This window comes from Bubalus bubalis, chromosome 22 (genome assembly GCF_019923935.1).
Source record: "Bubalus bubalis isolate 160015118507 breed Murrah chromosome 22, NDDB_SH_1, whole genome shotgun sequence".
NCBI classification, from domain to species: domain Eukaryota; kingdom Metazoa; phylum Chordata; class Mammalia; order Artiodactyla; family Bovidae; genus Bubalus; species Bubalus bubalis.
The window spans coordinates 12,285,834-12,313,743 of record NC_059178.1 but is presented as its reverse complement, the minus strand read 5'-3'; the positions used below and the strand labels follow the sequence as shown (position 1 = coordinate 12,313,743).

The following is a 27,910-nucleotide window of genomic DNA, read 5'->3' as shown; positions in this document are numbered from 1 at the left end:
CTAGGTACCTCAAGTAAGTAAAATCATACAGCATTTGTCTTTTTGTGACCAGCTGATTTCACTTAGCATGCCCTCAAGGCTCATCCATGCTGCGGCATCTGAGAGGATTTCCTCCCTTTTTAAAGTCTGAATCATATTCCACTGCATGTACCTACCACACTTTGTTTATCCATTCATCTGTTAATGGACATCTGGGTTATTTCCACCTCTTGGCTATTATGAATAGTGGTGCTATGAACATGAATATGCAAACAACTCTTTAAGGTCCTGCTTTCATTTATTTTGGATAGATACCCAGAAGTAAGATCGCTAGATCATATTTTTTTGGGCTCCAAAATCACTGCAGATGGTGACTGCAGCCATGAAATTAAAAGACGCTTTCTCCTTGGAAGAAAAGTTATGACCAACCTAGATAGCATATTCAAAAGCAGAGACATTACTTTGCCAACAAAGGTCTGTCTAGTCAAGGCTATGGTTTTTCCAGTGGTCATGTATGGATGCGAGAGTTGGACTGTGAAGAAGGCTGAGCACTAAAGAATTGATGCTTTTGAACTGTGGTGTTGGAGAAGACTCTTGAGAGTCCCTTGCACTGCAAGGAGATCCAACCAGTTCTGAAAGAGATCAGCCCTGGGATTTCTTTGGAAGGACTGATGCTAAAGCTGAAACTCCAGGACTTTGGCCACCTCATGCGAAGAGTTGACTCATTGGAAAAGACTCTGATGCTGGGAGAGATTGAGGGCAGGAGGAGAAGGAGACGACAGAGGATGAGATCGCTGGATGGCATCACTGACTCGATGGACGTGAGTCTGAGTAAACTCCGGGAGTTGGTGATGGACAGGGAGGCCTGACGTGCTGCGATTCATGGGGTCGCAAAGAGTCGGACATGACTGAGCAACTGAACTGAACTGAACTGAACTGATGGTAGTTCTAGTCTTAATTTTTTGAGGAAATTTCACATTGCTTTCCACAGCAGTTTCATCATTTTATAATCTGTAAACCATATTATTAATACCAAATTTTGTCAGAAGTAAAGATTACAGTACGCCTGTGCCTCTGTGGCAGATTCTATTTTCCAGAGATGGCCACAGTGCTATCCTGCCTACCGTACATTCTTCTGCAATGTGAACCTCTACCCCCCCACCAAGAAGTGGAGCATTTCTCCACTCCATTGAAGGCAGATGGGCCCTGTGTGACAGAAGTGGTGTTAAACCAGCCCTAAGCATAGTCCTTAACTGGCCTGGCAGCTTCCTTGTTCTGTCTCTTGGAATGCTTGCTATTGGTACTCTTCCTCTCAGAATGAGACACCAGTCTGTGAGAAGCCCAGATGCATGAGAGCGCATGTGTAGGTATTCTGGCTAATACCAACTGAGATCTCCAGGCACAGTCAGCACACACTGCCAGCTGTAAGGATGGGTATACTAAGTGTCCATTCTAGCTGAGCCTTCAGATGAATGTAGCCCCAACCAGAACTGGCTTGAACCACATGAGAGATGCCAAGCAAGAACCACCCAGCTGAGTCTTATCAATAGCAGAAACACGAGACATCATCAAAACTCACTTTAATCTACAAATTTGGGGGTGTTTTGTTACATGCCAATAGGTAATTGTAGTAATTATAATACTTTCTGCTCACTCTTTATTTTTCTTAGTTGATTCAGAAGTTGGGTAGGGAAGAGAGCTGCTATTTAAGTTCCTCTCACATCTCCAACCAAAGGCTTTTCAAAAGTGAGCAGGAATGACCTCCAGAGCAGAACAAGGAGCAGGAAGCCAGATGCTGCTGTTAGTGCCCCTATACTGACAACAGGCTCCCGCATATGAACCACACTCTTTATTGAAAGAAGAGAGCTTATTTCTATGCACCAGATGTGGGTAAGCCAGGGAGCAGGCCCCAGGGACAGGGAAGCTGACCAGCAATTAGAGGAGCCAGGCCCGCTTTCTCCACTGTACTGGTTACCTGAATTGCGTGTCATGACCATCAGTGGGAAGAGACTGATATGATTCGAGAGAGGCTGCAAGGAGGCATTGACCAATTTCCCTCACCTGAGCCTGATCATGGTGATCAGAGGAATACCTGAGGGAAGTGCTATAACTCAGAGTACCCAGAGCATTTTAGTTTCCCAGCCCAGTGAGGCTACAAAAATCTTCCTGGGACATTTACATGGAATCATACCCCCATAAGCCATTTCTGTTTATCTAATTAGGTCACATTATATTTCAGGATTTATTTCATGAGGAAAAAAATCTTATTTCATTACAATTTAGGGTTGTTGCCTATTTTACAAAAATTGTGTCTAATATATTTTAAGATGTTTGTCCAGTTTAACACTTAATGTCTGTAATCAGAATCTATATACTGGCAATAGAGTTGAATTTTACTAAAATGGTTGGTGCTTATTTTTTTTTCTTTTGAACTGGGTGTTTATTTTTTATATGAAGTTTTATAAACCGAATTGAACTTTTGGGACAAATGGTCTAAAGGTTGGGGTGGCCAAAAGATTCATTTTTTTCCTTAAGATGGCTCTAGTAGCACTCAGTTATCTCTAACTTCGTTCAAAACAATTTTGTTAGATTGCACTGTGATGGTTGTCATATCAGTGTGCATTAAAAAAATTGTCAAAATCGGTGAATTTTTGTGTAGCCATTTTAATATTGAAGATGGAAGAAAAAAGCAATATTTTTGGCATATTATGTTTCATTACTCTGAGAAAGGTAAAAACACAACTGAAATGTAAAAAAGATTTGTGCAGTGTATGGAGAGGGTGCTGTGATTGATAGAATGCATCAAGAGTGGTTTGTTAAGTTTTGTGCTGGAGATTTCTCTCTAGATGGTGCTCTACAGTCAGGCAGACCAGTTGAAGTTGACAGCAATCAAACCGAGACATTGAGAACAATCAATGTTATACCAATCAACATTACACCACGAGATAGCCGACATACTCCAAATATCCAAATCAAGTGCTGAAATGATTTGCACCAGCTTGGCTATATTAATCACTTTGATGTTTTGCTTAACATAAGCAAAAAAAAACCAAAAAACAAAAAAACACCTCTTTGACTGTATTTCTGTATGTGATTCTTTAATGTACAAAAACATTTTGTTTTTAAAACAAATTGTGACAGGTGATGAAAAGTGTTCCATACAATATTATGGAATGGAACAGATCATGGGGCAGGCAAAATGAACCACCACCAACACCAAAGGCTGGTCTTCATCCAAAGAAAAATGATGTTGTGTATGTGGTGGGATTGGAAGGGAGTCCTCTGAGTTCCTCCTGGAAAACCCAATGATTAATTCCCACAAGTACTGCTCCCAGTTAGATTAACTGAAAGCAGCACTCGACCAAAAGTACCTGGGATTATGTGTTTTCTGTTGAAAACACATAATCTTCTGTCAGGATAATACAAGACTGCATGTTTCTTTGATGACCAGGCAACAGTGGCTACACCTTGGCTGGGAAGTTCTGACTCATCCACCATATTCACCAGACTCTGTACCTTCAGTTTTCCCTTTATTTCAGTCTCTACAAAATTCTCTCAGTGTAAAAGATTTCAATTCCTGGAAGACTGTAAAAGTCACCTGGAACAGTTCTTTGCTCAAAAAGATAAAAAGTTTTGGGAAGATGGAATTATGAAGTTGCCTAAAAAATGGCAGTGGATATGTAGTTCAATAAGGTTCTTAGTGAAAATTAAAAATGTGTCTTTTATTTTTACTTTAAAACTAAAGGAACTTTTTGGCTGACCCAAAAATACTGATGTAAAATAATATTAATAATACACAAATTATGGCACATCATCCTTTATGCTAAAAATCTCCCTTTTTTAGGTAGTTAATAATTATGAAGAAAACAAAGCCATACCTTGTAAAATTCTCCCTCTCTTCACAGTTAAGCTCTTTAAGACCTTCATTTATACGTTCCTGTTCCATAGTACGTTCTTCCCGTTCTTTGGCTTTCCGTTGCACTAAGAAAGACAAAAGTAATTTTTGCTAAATGACTTTTTTCATAAAAGACTTGCCAGCATCATCTGGGCATCAATGCCATATTGTCTTTAGAAAGGCAGATCTTGGAATCACCGGATCGGATCTTAGTTCAATAAGGTAGAAGTAGTCATCCCCATTGGGGTTTCCCAGGTGGCATAGTGGTAAAGAACCTGTCTGCCAATGAAGGAGACACAAGAGACATGGGTTCAATCTCTGGGAAGATCATCAGGAGTAGGAAATGGCAACCCACTCCAGTATTCTTGCCTGGAAAATTCCATGGACAGAGAAGCCTAGCAGGACACAGTCCATGGGGTCTCAAAGAGTCAGACATGACTGAAGGACTGAGCACACAAGGTCATCTCCATTAAGGACAGAACAGGCCTTAGGTTCCTATGTGCTATAATCTACAGAGATTTTCTCTTAATTATTTGCTATTGAAGTCTATGAACAGCCTTTTGCATAGTGGATTACCATTGTAAGAATACTTCTTACCTTTCTCTTCTTGAGGACAAACAGTTCTGTTGCCATTCATGTTAATAGGAGAGTTTCTATGTTACAAAAAAACTATTGGAAAAGCAGTATATAAGGCTTTTATAAACTAAATAAGGAAAATCTAACCAATCCAGTAGAAAAAGATTGACAAAGAAAACAGAGTTCACAAAGGAATAAATACAACCAGGCAATATACATCTGAAATGCATTTATCTTTGGCCTCCAAATCCATTTACAGGAATTTATCTTAATTATATATGAGCCAAAAAAACTATGTACAGAGATAGTCACCCACAATGCTACAACAGCAAGAAAAATTTCAGAACAAGTTGAAGGTGCATTGGTTGTGTTTAGGTAAAATAAATTATGGTCCATTTTTATCATGGCTTTCTAGCCAGCATTACAGATTTTAAAATTGAAGAAAAATGACCTGGAAAAATGTTTATGATAAGTGGGAAATGCAGGCTGTAAAACAATATATACAACAAGATACTAATTTGTGAGAGGAAATTACATACATAGTAAAAATACTGGAAGGAAATGCAGGAAGTTGTGAACAATAGCCATTCCTGGGTGGTGGAATTATGGTCGATTTTTACTTCCTCGTTTATAAGTGGTTCCAAATACTTAAATTTTCCATGTTTTCTCAATGTATGCCAAAACATTTATCATGGTGGAATACAGAAATCTCTTCAGTGTAGAAGCTTTCTTCTCATTTCTTAAAACTCAATCTAACACTGGCTTAACAATTTTCAACTGATATTATAATTCCTGGAGTGGAGAATTAATCAATGGAACCAAGATGAGCTTTCTCTTACAAATACAACTAGTGTGAGGTCCAGTGGTATCCTACTAGTAAATGTGTCCATCTGGACACAGAACGGTGGAAATCTTCTCAGTGATTATTTCCTTTTGTGACCAGGCACTGTTTGAGGGAATTCAGTGGTGTCCTAAGACAGAGATGTGAGCAAGAAATGATGAGAATCCCAGAAAGAAAATTCTTTTATGAATAGGGGAAAGAAGGTTTCTTATGAATAGGGGAACAGAGGGGGCCTCTCACGGAATGTGACATTTGAGCTGGGCTTGAAGTATGTCCAGGATTTCTCAAGATCAAAAGCATCATAGGGAGAGAAAACGACCCAAGCAAAAGGCATGCAGGTGCAGGCGTATGGAGACACCAGCAGAAAGATATTTAAGTGTTCAATTAGGCAAGGTCCACAAAGCAGGGATCCTGCCTTAATCCCTCTTACATGCCTCGTGGTATTTCATATATGTGATGTGACGATGTGAAGTCGCTCAGTCATGTCCGACTCTTTGCAGACCCCATGGACTGCAGCCTACCAGGCTCCTCCACCCATGGGATGTTCCAGGCAAGAATACTGGAGTGGGTTGCCATTTCCTTCTCCAGGAGATCTTCACGATCCAGGGATTGAACCCATGTCTCCCACATTGTAGGCAGATGCTTTACCATCTGAGCCACCAGGGAAGTCACTATTTCATACATAGTATCTATTTAATAAATACTGAGGTTGCTACTTAAATTGAATTAGGCCCAAGTATAATATAGTTGTAATTCATTTCCTTACACTTTTCTTGAACTTGAAGTTTTCTTGTACACATGACCTCATTCAGAAGTTGTTTTCTTGCCTCCTTTTCAAGTCTCAGCTCCTTGTCCTTCTCAGCAAACTTCTTTTCCTTCTCTTTCTCTAACATTCTATCCAATTCTTTCTCCTGAGCTTTTTCTTCCTCATGCCGCTGTGCCAAGTATTGATAATATATCTTCTGTTCTCTCCTCATATCCTCCTATATAAAATAAAAATTACTTCATGTTGTTAAAACTTTTAGGTGTGATAATACTAGGGAGCATAAGTTTTAAAATCTTTTAGAACCATAATTTCTTAGAATTACATACCAAAACATCGACAGATGATGTATTATTTTCAGGGTTTACTTTTAAGTATTCAATACTTTAAAGTATTTACTTAAAAGTAAACCCTAAAAATAATACATCATCTCAGGAAGATCTCCTGGAGAAGGAAATGGCAATCCACTCCAGTATTCTTGCCTGGAAAATACCATGGAAGGAGGAGCCTGATAGGCTACCGTCCATGGGGTCACAAAGAGTAGGACACGATTGAGCAACTTCACTTTCACTTTTTAAAAATATTCAAGATGACTGTGAGGAATGGGTGGGAGGGATGGATGAAACAGGAATGGCCATTGGCTGCTGGTCGTTGAAGCTAGGTAATGGAATCATGGGGATTCATTGTACTACTTTTGCATCTGTTTGAAATATTTTATAACACATTTTGAATAGTTCAAATAGTAATAATGCAAACACTTTCTCAAAGTGTTCCTCAAAGAAGTTCCCAAATAATTTTCAATTATACAACTTTATTTTCATTTATTTAAATTTAGGTAGATAAAGTGTTAGCCTGACAAACAAAATATGTCACTATTATTATAGCACTGTCTCTGACTAGAAAATGATACTTTGTATCAGCAAATCTCAATCTTAGCTACACTTTGGAATCACTTAGAGAGCTTTAAAAAGTACTAAGGGCTAAGTCTCACACCTAGGGATTCCTTTCCAATGGACAGCTTTTAAGTTCCCTAGGTGATTTGAATGTGCAGCTCAGGTCCCAGACTGGCTTTATAACACAGTCATTTTCAGGTGGCTTCTGTCTTTCATGGTAGTATATTTGTGTCATTATCCAATCTCTGATATGATCTCTTTTGAGAATATCATAGATCTGAGGTAGAACTCTCAGAACCTAGCAAGGTCTGAGAGTGTAGCTGCACCCTCAGAATGGCTTGTATACATAAGTTTCATACTTTTGGGAATAATTTAACAAAAAGTACAAACCTTATACTCTGAAAACTAAGAAGCATTGCTGATTAAAGAAGACCTAAATAAATGGAAAGACATCCTATGTTCATGGGTCAAAAGACAATATCGTTAAAATGGCAACTGTTCCCAAACTGGTCTATAAATTCAAAATATTTCCTTTAGAAATCCCAATTTATTTCTTTGCAGAAATCAACAAACTGATCCTAAATTCATATGGAAATACAAGGGAACCAGAACAGCCAAAACAACTTGAAAAAGAAGAACAAAGTTGGAAAATTCACATTTCCTGATTTCGAACTTACTACAAAGCTATAGTCATTGAGCCATACTGATTAATGAAATAGAAGTAAGAGTCCAAAATAAATTCTCACGTTTACTGTCAATTGATTTTTGACAAGAGTTCCAAGACAATTCAAAAGAGGAAAAATTCTCTCTTCAACAAATGGTGCTGGGAAAATTGGGTATCTACATGCCAAAGAATGAAGTTGGGCCTCTACCTCATACCACATACAAAAGTTAACTCAAAATGGATCAAAGGCCTAAATGTAAGAGCTAAAACTAAGATTTTAAGAACAAAACAAAGAACTTCTTCAAGACCTTGAGTGTAAGAAAAGTGTTTGATTAGATATGACACTAAAAGCACAAGCAACAACAGGAAATACAGATAAATTTTACTTCATCAAAATTTAAAACTTTTTTACTTCAGGGCACACCCACAGAATGAGAAAAATATTTACAGATGATTTATGCCTAAGTCACTCCAGTATCCTTGCCTGGAAAATCCCATGGACAGAGGAGCCTGGTGGGCTGCAGTCCACAGGGTCGCAAAGAGTTGGGCATGACTGAGCGACTAACACTAACACTATGTGATAAAGGATTTGTATCTAGGACATATAAAGAACTCCTACAACTCAATAATAAAAAGACAACCCAATTAAAAACTGGGCAAATAATCTGAATAGACTTCTTAAGACGTCAGCAACCTTTAGATAGATTAGTCCACGGAAGATATACAAATGGCCAACATGCACAGAAAAAGAGGCTCAACATCATTAGTCATTAGAGAAATGCAAATGAAAACCACAGTGACATATCACTTCAGACAAACTGGGATGGTTAAAGTAAAAAAGACAGACATCAACAAATGTTAACAAGCATGTGGGAAAATCAGAACTCTTGTAAGTGTATGAGAATGTAAAACAGTGAAGCCGCTTTGGAAAACAATCTGGAGATTATTGATAGGTTTAAACATAGAGTCAGTAATTCTACTCCTTGGTATATGCCCAAGAGAAACAAAAATATATGTCCAAACAGAAATTCACATATGAATGCTCATATTAACATTATTCAAAATAGCAACAATGTAGACACAAATCAAATGTCCATAAGGACAAACATATAAACAAAATATGGTATATCCATACAATGAGATATTATTCAGTTATATAAAGTCATGAAGTACTCATATAGTCTACAACATGGATAAACCTTAAAAACATTATGGATGTGAGAGTTGGACTATAAAGAAAGCTGAACACTGAAGAATTGATGCTTTTGAACTGTGGTGTTGGAGAAGACTCTTGAGAGTCCCTTGGACAGCAAGGAGATCAAACCAGTCAACCCTAAAGGAAATAAGTCCTGAATATTCACTGGAAGGACTGATGCTGAAGCTGAAACTCCAATACTTTGGCCACCTGATGCAAAGAACTGACTCATTAGAAAAGGCCCTGATGCTGGGAAAGATTGAAGGCAGGAAACGTGGCGTGCTGTAGTCCACGGGGCTGCAAAGAGTCAGACATGACTGAGCAACGGAACTGAAGTGAAAGAACCCAGTCAAAAGATCCCATAATATATAATTTCATTCATATGAAAGTCCAGAATAGGAAATCAATAGAGATAGGAAGGCTATTAGTAGTTGCTCTGGTCTAGGGGTGAAGAGGAAGAGAGAAAGTGGGATAACAGAAAAAGTTCTAAAATCAACTGTGGTGATGGTGGCACTAAACCCATTGAAATGTCCATTTTCGATGGATGCATTGTCTGTTTATGAATGGTACCTTAATGAAGCTGTTAAATAAGACGATTCAATTGAGAACAAAAAGCTGAACAACAAAAATAGTAAGAAAGAAAGGAACAGAGGAAGGGAGGAAGGAAAAGAAAGAGAGATAATTCAATTAAAAAACTGGGCAAAAGATATCAGAAGATATTTCACTGAAGAGGATGCAAGCAAGCATATTAAAAGTTGGTCAACATCATTAGCTATTATTGAAATGCAAATTGAAAACAAAATGAGGTTGGTTGGAGGCTCAAGTGTGGACAACTCTGAGTTAAAAACTCTAAGGGGTCTTACGTTTAGATCTTTAATCCATTTTGAGTTTATTTTTGTGTATGGTGTTAGAAAGTGTTCTAGTTTCATTCTTTTACAAGTGGTTGACCAGAGTTCCCAGCACCACTTGTTAAAGAGATTGTCTTTAATCCATTGTATATTCTTGCCTCCTGTGTACGAGACAGCAAAAGAGACACTGATGTATAGAACAGTCTTATGGACTCTGTGGGAGAGGGAGAGGGTGGGAAGATTTGGGAGAATGGCATTGAAGCATGTAAAATATCATGTATGAAATGAGTTGCCAGTCCAGGTTCGATGCACGATACTGGATGCTTGGGGCTGGTGCACTGGGACGACCCAGAGGGATGGAATGGGGAGGGAGGAAGGAGGAGGGTTCAGGATGGGGAACACATGTATACCTGTGGCGGATTCATTTTGATATTTGGCAAAACTAATACAGTTATGTAAAGTTTAAAAATAAAATAAAATTAAAAAAAAAAAACTCTAAGGGGACCCAGTGGCCCAGGGGGACCCCACAACTTTTGTGAATTTTACCTCCTGGAGTTCTACGAGCTTCTCACAGTAAATATCTAAGAAAAATCCCTTCATGTGTATGGCAAGGGGAGGGGAAAATATACTATTCTGAAATATACTAGAGCATTCTATTCTTCTTAATGAGGTTTGCCCTCAGGGGAAAGTATTTAACCAAAGCTTAACCTGCTGGGGTTTTATCAGAGCTTCACTGATCTGAGGGATCAAGCCTGAGCAACCTCTAGTCTTCCATGCAGGAAAAGTGAAATACCACAATCAAGGTTTCCAGTGACTAGTGGTAGTAGTAGTAGTGAAAGTCACTCAGTCGTGTCTGACTCTTGCAACCCCATGGGCTGCAGCCCGCCAGGCTCTTCTGTCCACGGGATTCCCCAGGCAAGAATACTGGAGTGGGTTGCCATTTCCATCTCCAGTCCAGTGACTAGTAAGAGTCCAAATCCAAAGGTACCATCCTAAAGTTACAGAAAGAGAATCCCTTCCCCGTTTAATGGGATTTTTAAGGCTTAGTGCTGAGCTTACCCTCTACCCTTTATTACCACAAAGACTCAAAGCTGGTGGAAAATACTAGATGAGGCCTGACTCCCTCTCTGTAAGATGGGTTTTGTCCAATGAATCTATCACTTCTTTGAATAGAGCAACCCAGATGACCTAGATTTCATCTCCAATCCTGAACAGGCTCCAATTGACCCCCAATCCAGATAATTCTTCCTACAGAGAATCCCCTCAAAGTACAAGGCCATGCTCTTCCACATTTTGCAGGATTCAACCCAGCAGAGGTTCAATAAAGCCACTGAGGCCTTACTGTTAAAATAGAAATGGCACCTTCAGAAAAGGACTAAATCTGAGATCAAGGGTCTTTCCAAACTACAGGAAAATGTGATTTTCCCCCATGCCCAGCCCTTTGCTCACTGACAGCAAGGTGCAGCTAGTGGCACACTCATGCCAGTCCCTCCAGCAGCTTGGGGAACCCCTTACAACCAATTTCCTGCCATAGAAAGGGAGTTGGTATTCTTCACCATTGGAAGCACCACCCTTGTAAACATAGGCCATGGCGCATCCCTAGTGCGCTCTCGTGGACAGCTCTCGTGGCTCAGCTCAGGTGGCAGAGTGAAGGGCAGTGTGCCTGGATCTATAACAGGCCATAAAAATGAGACTCATAAGGGCACACATTTTTACTCACATCCGGGAGGTAGCCAAAGGATTCACAGTCTAGTCTGGGCAATGGCCAAAGGATAACTTCATGATTTGGGGAAAGTACATATGGGGCGCCTCCATTTGGGAAGAAATAGCCAACTCACACATGTCAGTTATGATCACTCAGGTCACTACACACACATACGCACAACAGCAAACACCAGAAGCTTACAGTAACATGACAGACTCATGACAGACTCATCCAAATTACATCCCTGGACACAAAGTATCAAGAACAACCCTGGACATAACTATTCCTCAGTGCCATACCCACTAACAGAGTGGACCCATATTATATAAGGCCACGGGGGAATGATAGCACTTACTGGCATCCAGGTGTAGCATGCCCTTTATCCCAGCTCTAACCAAAGTGGTGGTAGATAATTGCTTCCTTTGTCCCCCAAAAATGTCTGGAAATATCCTTGGTGGAGACATATGCCCCAGATGACAGACTATTCCAGATGGCATCTTGATTTTATCAGGCTGCTGCTGCCCTTCACAAGATCTAATAGGTATGTAGCACCATCATCCATACCTTCACTGAAGGCCTGCTGACTACTTTGCATTATGTAATCTCCTTCTTAATCAAGTATGTGCTCATCCCCTGTGACACACCAATGGAGATTCAGATCCAAGTACCCACCTTACCTCCCAGGTTGTTCTGTCATGGGCTCTAGCACATGGAATCTTGTGGAATTCTACTTAGGTTCAGCCTCAAGAGGTTAGACTCACAAAAAGGCACAATGGCCTCAGTTCAGTTCAGTTTGCTCGCTCAGTTGTGTCCAACTCTCTGTGACCCCATGAACTGCAGCACACCAGGCCTCCCTGCCCATCACCAACTCCTGGAGTTTACCCAAACTCATATCCATTGAGTCAGTGATGCCATCTAACCATCTCATCCTCTGTCGTCCCCTTCTCCTCCTGCCTTCAATCTTTCCCAACATGAGGGTCTTTTCAAATGAGTCAGCTCTTCGCATCAGTGGCCACAAGGGCCTAATCAAAGACATATTCCTCAAGCTTTTATACAGTCATATATTGTGCCCCAAACGGACAGAAATTTGGCCCCAGGCTGTGCTGCTGCTGCTGCTGCTAAGTCACTTCAGTCGTGTCCGACTATGTGCAAACCCAGAGACGGCAGCGTACCAGGCTCCCCTGTCCCTGGGATTCTCCAGGCAAGAATACTGGAGTGGGTTGCCATTTCCTTCTCCAATGCATGAAAGTGAAAAGTGAAAGTGAAGTCACTCAGTCATGTCCAACTCTTCTCGACCCCACGGACTGTAGCCTACCAGGCTCCTCTGTCCATGGGATTTACCAAGCAAGAGTACTGGAGTGGGGTGCCATTGCCTTCTCCAATATGTACTTACCAGTCATCTCCAAAGACTTCCCTGTTAGTACTGAAAGAAAACCCCCACTCCTTTGACATTAGAGAGGATGGCATTCACATCCATTCAGCAGATGAGTACTCCCTTTACCATTTTGATTATTCAGTGTCTCTCTGTCTTCCACATGCTGGTGGTCCAGTCAAGGGTGGGTTGTGCATGCAATATGATTGAAAGCCTAAGAGGACAAACTCCCGCCAAATTGCTTAGAATCATTTTACAGATTTTATTGACCCAGAAGATGACTAGGGCCACTGGCTATGCCTCACTATTCAGGTTATAAAAGACTAATTAAAAATTCATCACAAGTTTTGCGAGAGATTGAAAGTATAGCTCCAAGACCCCCTAGCTGAACTGTGTGGATCTCAGAGTGTGGAAAAGTGGCCCTCAACCTAGTGGTTGCCAACCACAATAGGATATGAAATCCAAAAAGGACCCTGGGATCTAGCTGGCTCTATCAGCAGGGCTGGGCCCCTACCTGACATTAGATGAAGAGATAAACGACCTCTTGCTCCAAAGCAACTATCTCCTACCTTTGGCCAGTATCCAAATTGCTGGCCCAAAGAAGACCCCTTTGCATGTACATAAAAATATTTTAGTCTGTTTGTGTCTCTAGGTCTGAAGAGGGTCTCTTGTTGGCAGCAATGAGTCTTGTTTTTATATACATTCAGCCAGTCTGTGTCTTTTGGTTGGAGCATTTAATCTATTTACATTTAAGGCCATTATCAATATATGTGTTTCTATTGCCATTTTCTTAATTGTTCTGGCTTTGTTTTTGTAGGTCTTTATTCCCTTCATCTTTTGTTCTCTTATGTTTCCTGCATAGAGAATCCCTTCAGAATTTGAGGTAAAGCTGGTTTGGTGGTGCTGAATTCTCTTAGCTTGTGTAGTCTGTAAAGTTTTTGATTTCTCTGTCAAAGCTGAATAAGAGCCTTGCTGGGTAGAGTATTCCTCGTTGTAGGTTTATCCCTTTCATTACTTTAAATATATCATGCCACTCCCTCCTGCAGAGTTTCTGCTGAAAAAACAGCTGACAACCTTATGAGAATTCCCTTGCATGTTATTTGTTGCTTTCCTCTTGTTGTTTTTAATATTTTTTTCTTTGTGTTTGATTTTTGTTAGTTTGATTAACACGTGTCTTAGCGTGGTCCTCCTTGGGTTTACTCTGTATGGGACTCTCTGAACTCCCTGGACTTGGGTTACTATTTCATTTCCCATGTTAAGGAAGTTTTCAACTATGCTGCTGCTGCTAAATCACTTCAGTCGTGTCCAACTCTGTGCGACCCCATAGACGGCAGCCCACCAGGCTCTCCCACCCCTGGGATTCTCCAGGCAAGAACACTGGAGTGGGTTGCCATTTCCTTCTCCAATGCAGGTAAGTGAAAAGTGAAAGTGAAGTCGCTCAGTTGTGTTGGACTCTTAGTGACCCCATGGACTGCAGCCTACCAGGCTCCTCCATCCATGGGATTTGCCAGGCAAGAGTACTGGAGTGGGGTGCCACTGTCTTCTATAATCTCTTCAAATATTTTCTCAGGCCCTTTCTCTTCCATCTCTTTCACTTCTTCTGAGATCCCTATAATGTGAATGCTGGTGCATTTAATGTTGTCCCAGGGCTCTCTGAGACTGTCCTCATTTCTTTTCATTCTTTTTTCTTTATTCTGTTCCATGGCAGTGCTTTCCACCATTCTGTCTTCCAGCTCACTTACCTGTTCTTCTGCCTTGGTTATTCTGCTATTGATTCCTTCCAGAGTGTTTTTCATTTCAGTTATTCTATTGTTCATCTCTGTTTGTTCTTTAGTTCTTCTAGGTCTTTGTTAAACATCTCTTGCATCTTCTTAATCTGTGCCTCCATTCTTTTTCTGAAATCTTGGAACATCTTTACTATCACTATTCTGAATTCTTTTTCAAGTAGATTGCCTATATCCTCTTCCATTTAATTGTTCTTACAGATTTTTATCTTACTCCTTCATCTGCAGCAGATTTCTCTGTCATCTAATTTTGTCTAACTTACTGAGCTTGTGGTCTCCTTTCTGCAGGCTGCAGGACTGTAGCTCCTCTTGCTTCTGAAGTCTGCCACCTGGTCGGTGAGATGGTTACCGAGCAGGGCCTCCCCTTGGCTCTGCGGTTGTCACCGCCCTGTCAGGGGCATGATGTGCTCGTAGTTGTTGACACAGAGGCCCTGAGATCTGTTTCTTAGCTGTGTTTCTTATCTGCAGTGCAAGGTCAGTGGGCTTGGAGCACTCCACTGGGAGAGGGGCCTCTGAGGATTCCTCCTCTCGGGCTGAACACCTGGGAATGTGCTCTGTTGCGTCCCCTTTCACACACTTGCAGGCTCAGAAAGTGCACTGTTGTTGGCACTGCTCTGTCTTCCACCTTAACCATGGCTATGCTGACAAATGGCCCTGGTGACTCTCAGGTCACTTTCACTAGGCCACTGGTGCAGATCTGCTGAGGCCATGTCCCAGGACTGCAGTAGTCATGTACCTGGACCCACTCAAGGGTCCCTAGGACCTATGGGGCTGGAGGAGGCTGTGGCAGGGGTGGCGCTTAGGCCCACTGGGGCCAGGGCAGCTAGAGGAGGCTTTGATGGGGGCAGCGTTTGGCCCTACAGGGGCCTGCTTGGCCTGAGGAGGCTTTGGCTTTGGATCAGGCAAGCACCCCTCTTAATGCCCACAGAGGCCAAGGAGAGGACAAAAATTAAGATCAGAAATGAAAACATGGACAGCACTATTTTGACAAACCCCGTGGCCATTAAAAAGGATAAGAAATACTATGAACAACTTTATGCCTACAATTTGATATCCTAAAGAAAATGAACCAATTCTTTGAAAGATATAATCTGCCAAAATTCACACAAGAAGAAAAGGACAATCTGAATAGGCCTATATCTATTATTAAAAAACTGAATTAATAATTAATAACTTTCTGAAACAGAAAGCATTGGTCCCTGATGAATTCACTGGTGAATTCTACCAGACATTTAAGGAAGGAATTATACCAAATCTCTACAACCTCTTTCACAATGGAAGCAGAAGGAATATTTCCTAACTCATCCTATGAAGCCAGAATTACCCTAAAACCAAAAGTGAAAAAAGACATTATGAAAAAACAAAATTATACACTTATCTTTCTCATGAACATAGATGCAAAAATCCTCAACAAAATATTAGTAAATTGAATCCAACAATGTATAAAAAGAATTATACAACATGACCAAGTAAGATTTATCCTAGGTAGCAAGGCTGGTTCAATATTCAAAAATCAATTAATGTAATCCATCACATCAACAAGCTAAAGAAGAAAAACCACATGATCATATCAATAAATACAGGAAAAACATTTGACAGAATCCAACACCCATTCATCTTAAAAAAATTATATATTTGATCTTTATCCTCGTTTCTGGCAGAGATCCTAAAATCCTTAGAATTTCCTAAGTAAGGAAAGCAATAAAGTTCTCTTTTGTTATGTTAATGAGGTGACTTCTGGATCACACCTAAGTTTGCCAGGAGAACCAACTGCGTGGTTATTGCATTGAAACTTTCAGTCCCACTTCCCTGATCTCTGGGCCAAGGAGAAGGTTTGGAAAGTGAATCAATCACCCAATGGCAATGACTTAACCAATCATGTCTATGTAATGAAGCCTACATGAAAATTCCAAAGGAGAGGGTTCAGAAAGCTTCAGGTTGGGGAACCAGAATGATTTCACCAGGCCATGCCCCAAACTCCATAAGGACAGAAGCTCCTTTGTTCAGCTCCTCATCTTATATATCTCTTCATCTGACTGTTTATTTGTATCCTTTAATATCTTTTGTAATAAACTGGTAATCCAGTGAGAAAACTGATTTCCTGAGTTCTGTCAGGTGTTCTAGCCAATTAATCGAACATAAAGAGGGGTCTGTGGGAACTGCTGATTTACAGCGTCTGTCAGGGAAGAACTGGATTTGTAGTTGGCATCCTGAGTTGGAGGGTGATCATCTGAACTTTCAGTTTGTAGCCAGATGGTAAGAAGCACAGGTAACTACCTAGGCTCAAAATCGGCATCTGAGGTGGGGGGCAGTTTTATAGAAGTGCTCCCTGTACTGTGGAATCTGATGCTACCTCCAGGTCGACAGCACCAGAACTGAGCTGAGTTATAGGACACCCTATGGATATGAGAGTTGGACCATAAAGAAGGCTGAGCACTGAAGAATTGATGCTTTTGAACTGTGGAGAAGACTCTTGAGAGTCCCTTGGAGAGCAAGGAGATCAAACCAGTCAATCCTAAAGGAAATCAACCCTGAATACTCATTGGAAGGACAGATGCTGAAGCTGAAACTCCAACACTTTGGCCACCTGATGTGAAGAACTGACTCATTAGAAAAGACCCTGATGCTGGGAAAGATTGAAGGTGGGAGGAGAAGGGGACGACAGAGGATGAGATGGTTGGATGGCAATACCTACTCAATGGACATGAGTTTGAGTAAACTCTGGGAGCTGGTGAAGGACAGAGAAGCCTGGTGTGCTGCAGTAAATGGGGTCGCAAAGGGTTGGACACAACTGAGTGACTAAACTGATAGGATACCCAGCTCTTGTCTGAGTATTGCCTGAAGTCTACTCCACACACTGGAACTGGGTTTGGAACCCTTAATGCTCCATATCACATGACATCAGGGAAATTAAAATTAAACAACAATGAGACACCAATACACACCTATTGGAGCAGCCCAAGTCAAGAAAACTGACAACACCAAATACTGACTAGGACGCTGAGCAACAGGAGCTCTCATTCATTACTGGTGGGAATGCAAAACAGTATAGACACTTAGGAAGACAGTTTGGCAATTATAAAACTACACATCTCTTACTACATGCTTCAGCAAACATGCTCATGTTGTTTACCCAAATGAGTTGAAAACTTATGTGCACACAAAAATCTGCATAAGAATGTGAATAGCAACTTTTTCATGTGCTGTGCTGTGCTAAGTCACTCAGTGGTGTCCAGCTCTTTATAACTCCGTGAACTACAGCCTGCCAGGCTCCTCTGTCCATGAGATTCTCCAGGAAAGAATACTGGAGTGGGTTGCCATGCCCTCCTCCAGAGGATCTTCTTGACCCAGGGATCAAACCTGCATCTCTTAAGTCTCTTACATTGGTAGGTGGATTCTTTATCACTAGCGCCACCTGGGAAGCCCAACTTTATTCATAATCACCAAAACAATCAAGGATGTCCTTCAGAAGGTAAATGGATAAATTAGTACATCCCACAATGGAATATATTCAGTGATAGAAGAGCTATGAAGCTATGAAAAGATATGGAGGGAACTTAGAAGCATATTAGTTAGTGAAAGAAAATATGAAAAACCTATAAACTATGTAATTCCAAAGATATGACCATCTGGAAAAGGCAAAACTACGGAGACAACAAAAATATCAGGTTTCCGAGGGTTTGGGGTAGAAAGGGGGAAGAACATGGGGAGCACAGACGATTTCTAGGCTACTGAAATTAGTCTGTATGATACTCTCATGGCAGATACACATCATCACACATTTGCCCAAACCTATAGATATACAACACCAAAGAGTGGCTGCTGCTGCTGCTGCTAAGTCTCTTCAGTTGTGTCTGACTCTGTGCGACCCCACAGACGGCAGCCCATCAGGCTCCCCCGTCCCTGGGATTCTCCAGGCAAGAACACTGGAGTGGGTTGCCATTTCCTTCTCCAATGCATGAAAGTGAAAAGTGAAAGTGAAGTCGCTCAGTCATATCTGACTCTTAGTGACCCCATGGACAGCAGCCCACCAGGCTCCTCCGTCCATGGGATTTTCCAAAGAGTGGACCCTACTATTATAAACTATGAAATTTAGGCGATAATGATTGTAGGCTCATCGATTGTAACAAATGTACCACTCTGGTGGAGAATGTTGTGAATGGGGAAGGCTATGCATGTGTTGGGGCAGGAGCATATGGGAAATTTCTGTACCTGTTGCTCACTTTTGCTGTGAACCTAAAACTTCCCTGAAAAGTAAAGTCAACTGAAACAAAACAAAACAAATTGTAATACCTTTAGGAAAAATACAACACCCTAAAGAGTTCAATATAAATTTCAAAGGAACGGCTAAATAAATATTGGAGTGATTTTCTCTACTCTCTTTGCTGTCAAAACTATACATCCTTCAAAGTCCAGCTTGAACGCCCCTTCCTCAGTGAAGTCTCCCCAGTTTCTGGACATACTTAGTCACTCTACTTCCTGCGACGCCATCCTGCTATCACAGCACTAACACCAAGCGATAGAGTAGGAGTTCTCAAAATAGACCGAGCATCAGAATCGCCTGGGAGAGCTTGTTAAAACACAGGCTTCTTGTCCCTGCCGTAGACCTGAACGTGGGGATTCTGATTCTGGAGCCGATGAATTTCTAACATCCTTCTAGAGGACACTGATGCTGTGGTTCATGGACCACACTTACAGAAGCAGTGTTATGGTTTATTCTACACATGGCTGACTCCCATAAGACTGACAGCTCAACAAGGAACCTCTCCAGCACATAATAGGCATTGAGTAAGCATCTTACTTTTTTTTGCTTCTTTTTATCAGTTTCCTCCTGTAAATTTTGAAGGGCATTTTGCATGAGCTTCATGTTCAAATCCTGCTCTTCTCTGTATTCCTGCTGCATACGCTCCATCTTCTCTTGGAGGGCTTTTTGCAAAGCAGCCCTTATTTCCTGTTTTGTCTTCTGTTTCTTTAGCTTATCCTGTTCATTCTCAAGTTTCACCTGTGCATTTTCATTTTCCTAAGGTGGAATAATAATGAAGATAATGCATCAATACAGTTGGGCAAAACAAAAAAGTTAATGCATTTCATTTAAGAGGTGAGAATAAAGGGTTTCTTGGAAAGCACACACTCCTGGGTGTAAAGGGATTATGAGACATAAAACTTGACTTTTCATTGCTGAATCAACAATAAGGCTTTGTGAAATTGCTGTGTGTGATCATAAAGTAATAAATAGTGTGAGTTCAAAATGCAGAAAAGTATAACAATAAATCACTTATTCTTGGTAACCATTCACCTACTACCATTCTCAACATTTTGGCGTGTTGACCTTCCAGACTTTAGTCTTCCATGCGTATCTGCATATCTAGATTTGGATACACTATTAACCAGCAGTTAGAGTCTAAGAATGGAAATGTGCACATCAGTCAAATATACAAAAGTAAATTAAGCATTTTGTTCTTTAAAAGTACTCCCCATTCCTCTCATTTTCTTATCTATCTGATCCTCCTGGCTGGCTTACCAATCAAGCAGTTTTAACTGGGGCACCAACGCTGCTGGGTATTGGGAGTTTGGTAGAAAATCTGGGTATGGTATAAAATGAGGCATTAATCCTCCCACCAAAGGCATTTGAACTCTCCTGGAAGGATAAGTCCTTTCCCAGCTGGGACAGGAGATGACACAGTTATAGTGAGGAGAGATACAAGTCCCAGCTGACTTGATCTGAGACTCACAACAGCCATGAATACCATCATTTTTGGCTGGTGAGAAGAGAGTTATATGCTAGGCTTTTCCGTTAATGCCATGAGCAGTAAATCCACACTGAATTGCGAGAGTCAAATGAGCTAATGTAAGTGAAAATGCTCTGCAGTATTTAAGGCAAACAGTGGACACCAAACATAAAAGCCAGTGGTATAGCAGGCCACATTTTTTAAAAAGTAAGATTGACTACAGGAAGCAGCAATCATCCAACTCAAACTATGAAACAGATAGAGATGGAAATAGGAGAGGATTGTTCAAGACTAAGAAACCTACAAGTAGTCTACTATGTCTTGGTTTCCCCAGGTTAGTTCTGATTTTACACTGTTATGCTGAGGCACTGAACTAACTACATCCCTTCTAATCTCAAATATGCCCAGATTTGAATGATAAACAGGCACTCTTTCAAAAAGACTTATGACAGGACAGCAATGTTTGGATCCCAATTTAAATGTCAAATAACAGACCACAGTGGAAATTTGATACTGATTTTAGATAATAACAATGAATTATTATTAATTTTTTTAGGTTTGAAATGTATAAGAAAAGTCCTTAATTATATTGTTGTTGAGATGCATACTCAACAACAATAATGTATTTAAAGGGGAAATGACATGTGTGGGACAAATTGTAAGTCAAAAATGGAAGGGGGTAGAATATAAGAAATCAATATATCAAAATATAACAGCTGTTGAAACTGGGAGATTGGTACACAAGGGCTCATGGGACTCTCCACTTCTGTGCATTTGAAAATGTTCATATTATTATTATTTAATATAACAGTATTGTTATAACACGTTACTATTATAACATTAAAAGGGTGGAATTTATATAACATATAAATTACAAAATAATAGTGTTAAATAACCTATTAGTGGCTGCTAGGGGTTAGGGTTGAGGATAGTGATAAAAGAAAATTTATATTTTGAGGATAAACAAGAAAATTTAAACATGAAATTCTGCCAGTTTGGGCCTCCTCCCTCCCTCTTTACAGTGAAATATGCATCTTCATTACACACTAACCAGACCTCCTCAAAGATGGGAATGCCTTCTTCACAGTAAAGATCAGTTTTTATTTCCTTTCTTCTGACACTAGTAATGGAACTTCTTAGATTAGTATTCTTTCCAAATTCTGTAAGGGGCCATGGTGACTTACTGCTTGCTTTCTGTGTGCTTATCTGGACTATTTATATATTCTATGAACTTTATGTAAAATACCAGTGTGTCATTTTGATGTATGACCCTTTGACTTGAAAAGGTATATGAATGTGCCTTCAACCAGTAACAGGCAGAGCAACTCTCAGAGCTTCTGAGAGTCTGTCTCCCGTATTATAATCCTTGGTTTGGCTTGAATAAAATTCTCCTTTTCCTAAGCAGGCCTGCAAGCGGGTATTTACCCACCGAGTTCACCATTCCACCACAGGCGTCTGAAAAAACCCACCACGAGTAGTGCCTCTTCCTCCTTCAGCCGCTGCGCCGCCTGCCTTTGCGCCTGGATGCTGGTGACCTGGGCATTTAGCCCCAGGCGCGTGTTCTCCACGAGCTCCTTCTGCCTCCTCTCCTCCTTAGCCTCTCGCCTCTCTTTGGCCAGGCGGTCTTCCTCCCAGAGCTTTGAGAACATCTGCTCTTCCACCACCTTCTGCCTTTTCAGCTCCTCGTTAAACGCTATCTGAGCTTTACGCTCCTCGCACACAGCCTTCTGATGGATACAAAACAGCTCAGCGCGGAGCTCCTGGCAGCGTTCCCTGAAAGGGCAATTTAAAAAAGAAATCGAGCCTTTCATAAGACATTGCTCTCTTTAGGCACAAATCTGCACTGTCAGACACTGAAGTGAGAAAGTTAAAGAACTGGATGTAGGCCCTCTGAGCGCGGATACACATGGGGGAGCAGCAAGGAGGAAGACACCAGGATGCCACAGACAAAATCCAGGCCCTGGAGTCAAGCGGAGCAGCCTCTGAATCCTAGTTCTGACGTTTCCTGTGTGACCTTGGGTCACAAACTCGATCCATCTGAGCTTATTTTTATATCTGTAAAAGAACTGTCTTTTAAGGTTCTGCTAAGGTTCAGAGATAAATGGACGTAAATACCTGGTAGATAATAGGAGCTCAGTGAATGGTAATTACTGTGATTACTACAGAGGAAACAGAAGAGGAACACGTCCCTGCAACATTACAGTTAGGTCAAGGCTTTGGTAGAAAGAGACCCTGTGTGTACACCCAAGAAGAGATCCAAGGATAGAGTCTGCATGATCACGGTGATGCTTCCCTATTGCCTCTGGATTCCAGGCAGGGTAGGACACATGTCCACTAAAGGGTTTACCGTTAGAGTTGAGAAAACAGTCCTATTCTCACCTTTTGGCAACCAGGTTTATGTCACCATTCAAGAGGAAATGTTATTTCAGTAAGTGTTTACACCTTATTCTTTCTTCAGCTTTCTTCAGATGTTCTTCATTGAGCCCATTTTTAATATAAGAGCTGTAAAATTCAACACTGACTGTACTTTAGAATTATTCAGCTATATTTTCTAAACTCCACTTTTCTTTCCTCCAGATCAGACTTGTTAAACCAGAATATCAGGGGATAAGTCCCATCTGCATTTTTTTAAGAGTGCCTCATGTGGTTCTGAAATTTAGACAAGTTTGAGAGAACATTTGATGGGAAGGCTTTTTTTAAAAAACAAAACAAAACAAAACAACATCAATTCTTCCTGTCTTCTAAATCAAATTCTACACGAAGAAGCTATAGTCTGGAGAATGAGCTCAACAAAGAATTTTAAAGAAATTTGAATTGCTAAGACTGAAAGAAAAGATGAGGTCTAAACTCTTATTACCCAAGGGTGGCCAATATAACACAAAATGACATTTATCAGATGCAGCTGAGTATTGTTTACCATTTGATGAGGATTAGTCTCACTCCTCTAAATGAATCTCTGTGAGAGCTGGGTCTCAGGATATATTTCAGGAACATATGACCCATACTACTTACCCAATGGCCAATAAATAATTGTTGGTTTAACTGATACATAATTATACTGATTAGCAACATACCAGCCATCCACATTCTGTGGAAGGTGCAATAGATAACAGAAGCTGAAGTTACTAGGTTACAAAAAAAAAAAAAAAATCCACACACTTTAACACTGAAAAAAAAATTCATCTGTCTAGAATTCACCTGTGAAATTCTCAGATTTGGCCATGATAACTTACTAAAGTCCTTCTCAGTCCCATGATTCACATTCTAACGAAGCTATTCAATTAATGGAAATCTAAAACCTAAGAATAAGAAGAAATATGGCTTATATTTAAAATTTTTATTTAAAATAAAATAAACTCTTTCTTCCTAAGTATAAAACTAATACATGCTCATTGCAGAGAAGCTAGAAAATAAAATTATGAAAGATACTATAAATAATGCTGCTGCTGCTGCTGCTAAGTCGCTTTAGTCGTGTCCGACTCTGTGCGACCCCATAGACGGAAGCCCACCAGGCTCCCCCGTCCCTGGGATTCTCCAGGCAAGAACACTGGAGCGGGTTGCCATTTCCTTCTCCTATGCATGAAAGCGAAAGAAAGTGAAGTCGCTCAGTAGTGTCTGACTCTTAGCGACCCCATGGACTGTGGCCCACCAGGGTCCTCCGTCCATGGGATTTTCCAGGCAAGAGTACTGGAGTGGGTTGCCATTGCCTTCTCCATAAATAATGCTATGCTAAGTCACTTCAGTTGTGTCCGACTCTGTGTGACCTCTTAGACGGCAGCCCACCAGGCTCGCCCGTCCCTGGGATTCTCCAGGCAAGAACACGGGAGTGGGTTGCCATTTCCTTCTCCAATGCAGGAAAGTGAAAAAGTGAAAGTGAAGTCGCTCAGTCATGTCCGACTCTTCACGACCCCATGGACTGCAGCCTACCAGGCTCCTCCATCCATGGGAGTTTCCAGGCAAGAGTACTGGAGTGGGGTGCCATTGCCTTCTCCACAAATAATGCTAGTCCTACTATTAAGAGATAAATACTATTAGTATGTTAATATATATTTCTTTCCTATGTATGTATCTTTTTACTAGAATTGGGGTCTTTCTGCATATCTATATCTCCTGTATTTTAATTTTTCCACCTATCATTTTATTGGGAGTGTTTTCTCATGAAATATTCTTTAAAATATTTTCTAACTTCAAAACTTTATTATAGTTTAATAAGCTGCATAGTAGAGACTAGAGTCTATAAATACATCACAGTTTACTTAAACATTCCCCTGTTTGATGAACATAAAGGTTACTTCTGACTTTTATTACAATGTTGCAATGAACATGGTTTCTGTCACTCTTTCTGTTTATTGCTAATGATTTTTTTAAGGTAATTCCTTCCTTAATATAAAACCAGAGTATAAAAACATTCTTAAGGCAGTTAGTTGATGATACATGCTGCCAAGAAGGCCAGAAGTGACACCATATGAAAGAGCTCATATCATATTCATTTTTTTAGATCAGTAGGTCTTCAAACTTTTTTGATTACGCATGTCTTTCAGTAAAAAAATTCTAAGCACTCACAATATTATTTATAAATTATATGAGGTTATTAATATGTAACTATATCATATAAATTAGCTAGCCACAAAAATTAAAATGAGCTGAGCTAAAAAGTATCAAATAGAATACCTATTTTAATGATAATAATTACTGATAAGAGGAAAACTTTTTGTCGGTGCTTTACATGGTACTTTTACATATAAAATCTTATTTCATCCTCATAAGGACCTTATAACTTAGATGACGCAGCAAGTATTATCCCCATTTCAGAGTTAAAGAAATCAAATCTCAGGGAGCCAAAATTTCTTTCCAAGTCACAAAGCCAGGAGTAATATTATTAACAATAGTTATTAAGTGCCTATTATTTGCCAGGCAGTGTTCTAAGCAGTTTACATGTCTGAACTCTTACAATCTTCATAACAACCAATATTGCAACAAACACTATTGTAAGCTCATTATTACTATCATTTTATCCTCAGTTTGAAGATGAGGAAATGAAGGCACAGAGCAATATTGGGTAGCACAGGTATCCACTGACAAAATGAAGGGACAAGCTACTGAACAGAAAACATTTGCAAATGACATGACTGATAAGGGGCTAATATCCAACATATAAAAACAACCTATACAACTCAATTAAAAAAAAAAAACAATTTAAAATGGACAGAGGAACTGAAGACATTTTTTCAAAGAGGACATGCAAATAGCCAACAGGCACATGAAAAGATGATTAGCGTATCATCGGGGAAATGCAAATCAAAACCACAGTGAGAGAACTCCCTGGAAGTCCAGTGGTTAGGACACCACGTTTTCACTGCCAAGAGCCTGGTTTCAATCCCTGGTCAGGGGCCCAGTGTGACCAAGAGAAAAAGGAAAAAAACCACAATGAGATTCTAGTTGCACTTGCTTGTCCGAATGGCTATCGTGAAAAAGAACACAAATAACAAAGTTGGCAAGGATGTTATGCAGCCATGGTGGAAGACAGTATGAACGCTTCTCAAAAAACTAAAATAAAACCACCATCAGATCAGATCAGATCAGTCGCTCAGTCGTGTCCAACTCTTTGCGACCCCATGAATCGCAGCACGCCAGGCCTCCCTATCCATCACCAACTCCTGGAGTTCACTCAGACTCACGTCCATTGAGTCAGTGATGCCATCCAGCCATCTCATCCTCTGTCGTCCCCTTCTCCTCCTGCCCCCAATCCCTCCCAGCATCAGGGTCTTTTCCAATGAATCAACTCTTTGCATGAGGTGGCCAAAGTACTGGAGTTTCAGCTTTCGCATCAGTCCTTCCAAAGAAATCCCAGGGCTGATCTCCTTCAGAATGGACTGGTTGGATCTCCTTGCAGTCCAAGGGACTCTCAAGAGTCTTCTCCAACACCACAGTTCAAAAGCATCAATTCTTCGGCGCTCAGCCTTCTTCACAGTCCAACTCTCACATCCATACATGACCACAGGAAAAACCATAGCCTTGACTAGACGAACCTTTGTTGGCACTACCATATGACCCAGCAATTACACACCTGTGTACATATCAGAAAAAAACAAACAACAACAAAAAAAACCTAAAAGCTAAAAACACTAATTCAGAAAGACACATGCACCACAATGATAGCAGCATTATTTATAATTGTCAAGATATGAAAGCAACGCAAGTGTCCATTAACAGATGAATGGATAAAGAAGATGTGGTACATACAGACAACACACTACTCAGCCATAAAAAAGAATAAAATTTTGCCATCTGCAGCAAAATGGATGGACTTGGAGGGCATTATGCTAAGTAAAATAAGTCAGAGAAAGAGAAATACTGTATGTTATCACTTATATGTGGAATCTAGAAAATACAACAAGCTAGTGAATATAACAAAAAAGAAGCAGACTCATGGATAGAGAAATCAAACTAGTAGTTACCACTGGAGAGAGGCAAGTGGGAAGGGGCAATACAGGAGGAGGGGATAAAAATTTTTTTTTCACAATGTACTCGAAATCATGATCTGTAAAAGAAAAATCGATAAATTGGATTTCATCAAAATTAAAAATTTTTTCTCTGTGAAAGACCCCACTAAGAGGATTAAAAAAAAAAAAACAACAAGCTACAGACCAGGACAAAATATTTCAAAACTATATATTCTACAAAGGGCTCATATCTGGAATATACAAAGAATTCTTACTACTCAACAGCTGATCCAATTAGAAAATGGGCAAAAGACATGAAGATACATTTCACCAAATTGAATACACACATGGCAAATAAGCATATGAAAAGTTGTTCAACATCACAACCCATTAAGGAAATGCCAATTAAGGCCACAGTGAAATATCACTGCACACCTCTGTCCTTAATAATGACAGTATCAAAAGCTGGCAAAGATATGAAAAAAACTTGATCTTTTATACATTACTGGTAGAATTATTAAATCATACAGCCATGTTGGAAAATAATTTATTAGTTTCTTACAAAATTAAGCATACATAGAAGACCAGCATATGGCAATTATCTGAGAGAAAGGAAAACTTATGTTCACACAAATATATGAACACAAATGTTGATATTAGATTCATTCATAATAGATAAGAACTAGAAACAATCAAAATGTATGTCAATAAGTGAATGGTTTACAGAAATTTAAATACATCCACACAATGGAATACTTCTCAGCAATAAAAATGACAAACTATTAATACATGCAGCAATTTAGATGAACTTCAAAGACAATTTATTGACTGAAAAGGTCAATTTTGACAGGTCACATACTGTACAAGTTCATATATACAATATCAGGAAACTATGAAGATGATGGTGAGAGTGGTAGCTGTGACTATAAAGGGAAGCACAGGAAGACCCATGTGGTGATGGAATAGTTCTGTATCTTGATTGTGTGGGGTATTAGATGGATCTACATACATGATAAAATGGCACAGAATTATACATATACATTATGCCAATGTCAATTTCCTTGTATGATATTGTGTTATAACCACTGAAGGAAAACTGGGGTAAGAATATATTTCTGTACTATCTTTGCAATTTCTATGAATACATAATTATTTACAAGTAAAAAGTTTTAAAAGTCACTGGTTATCTTGTTGTTATTATTCATTTCCTTTCATTATTGTTA

General features: G+C 40.0%; 1 protein-coding gene across 17 annotated transcripts in view; it reads right to left on the bottom strand.

Annotated features, from left to right (window-relative positions):
• MBD1 (methyl-CpG binding domain protein 1) overlaps positions 1-27,910 on the bottom strand; it is a 62,153-nt gene that overhangs the window by 2,733 nt on the left and 31,510 nt on the right. For 15 of the 17 annotated variants that reach the window (XM_025273532.3, XM_025273534.3, XM_025273541.3 and 12 more), the window contains 4 exons: positions 21,714-22,017; positions 19,317-19,535; positions 6,058-6,274; positions 3,858-3,960 (listed from right to left, as the gene is read on the bottom strand). In XM_025273532.3, the coding sequence (XP_025129317.2) occupies positions 3,858-3,960; positions 6,058-6,274; positions 19,317-19,535; positions 21,714-22,017 (843 nt within the window). Of the gene's footprint in view, positions 1-3,857; positions 3,961-6,057; positions 6,275-19,316; positions 19,536-21,673; positions 22,018-27,910 lie in introns of those variants that run through there. The other 2 variants (XM_044934756.2, XM_044934757.2) reach the window with 2 other exon arrangements.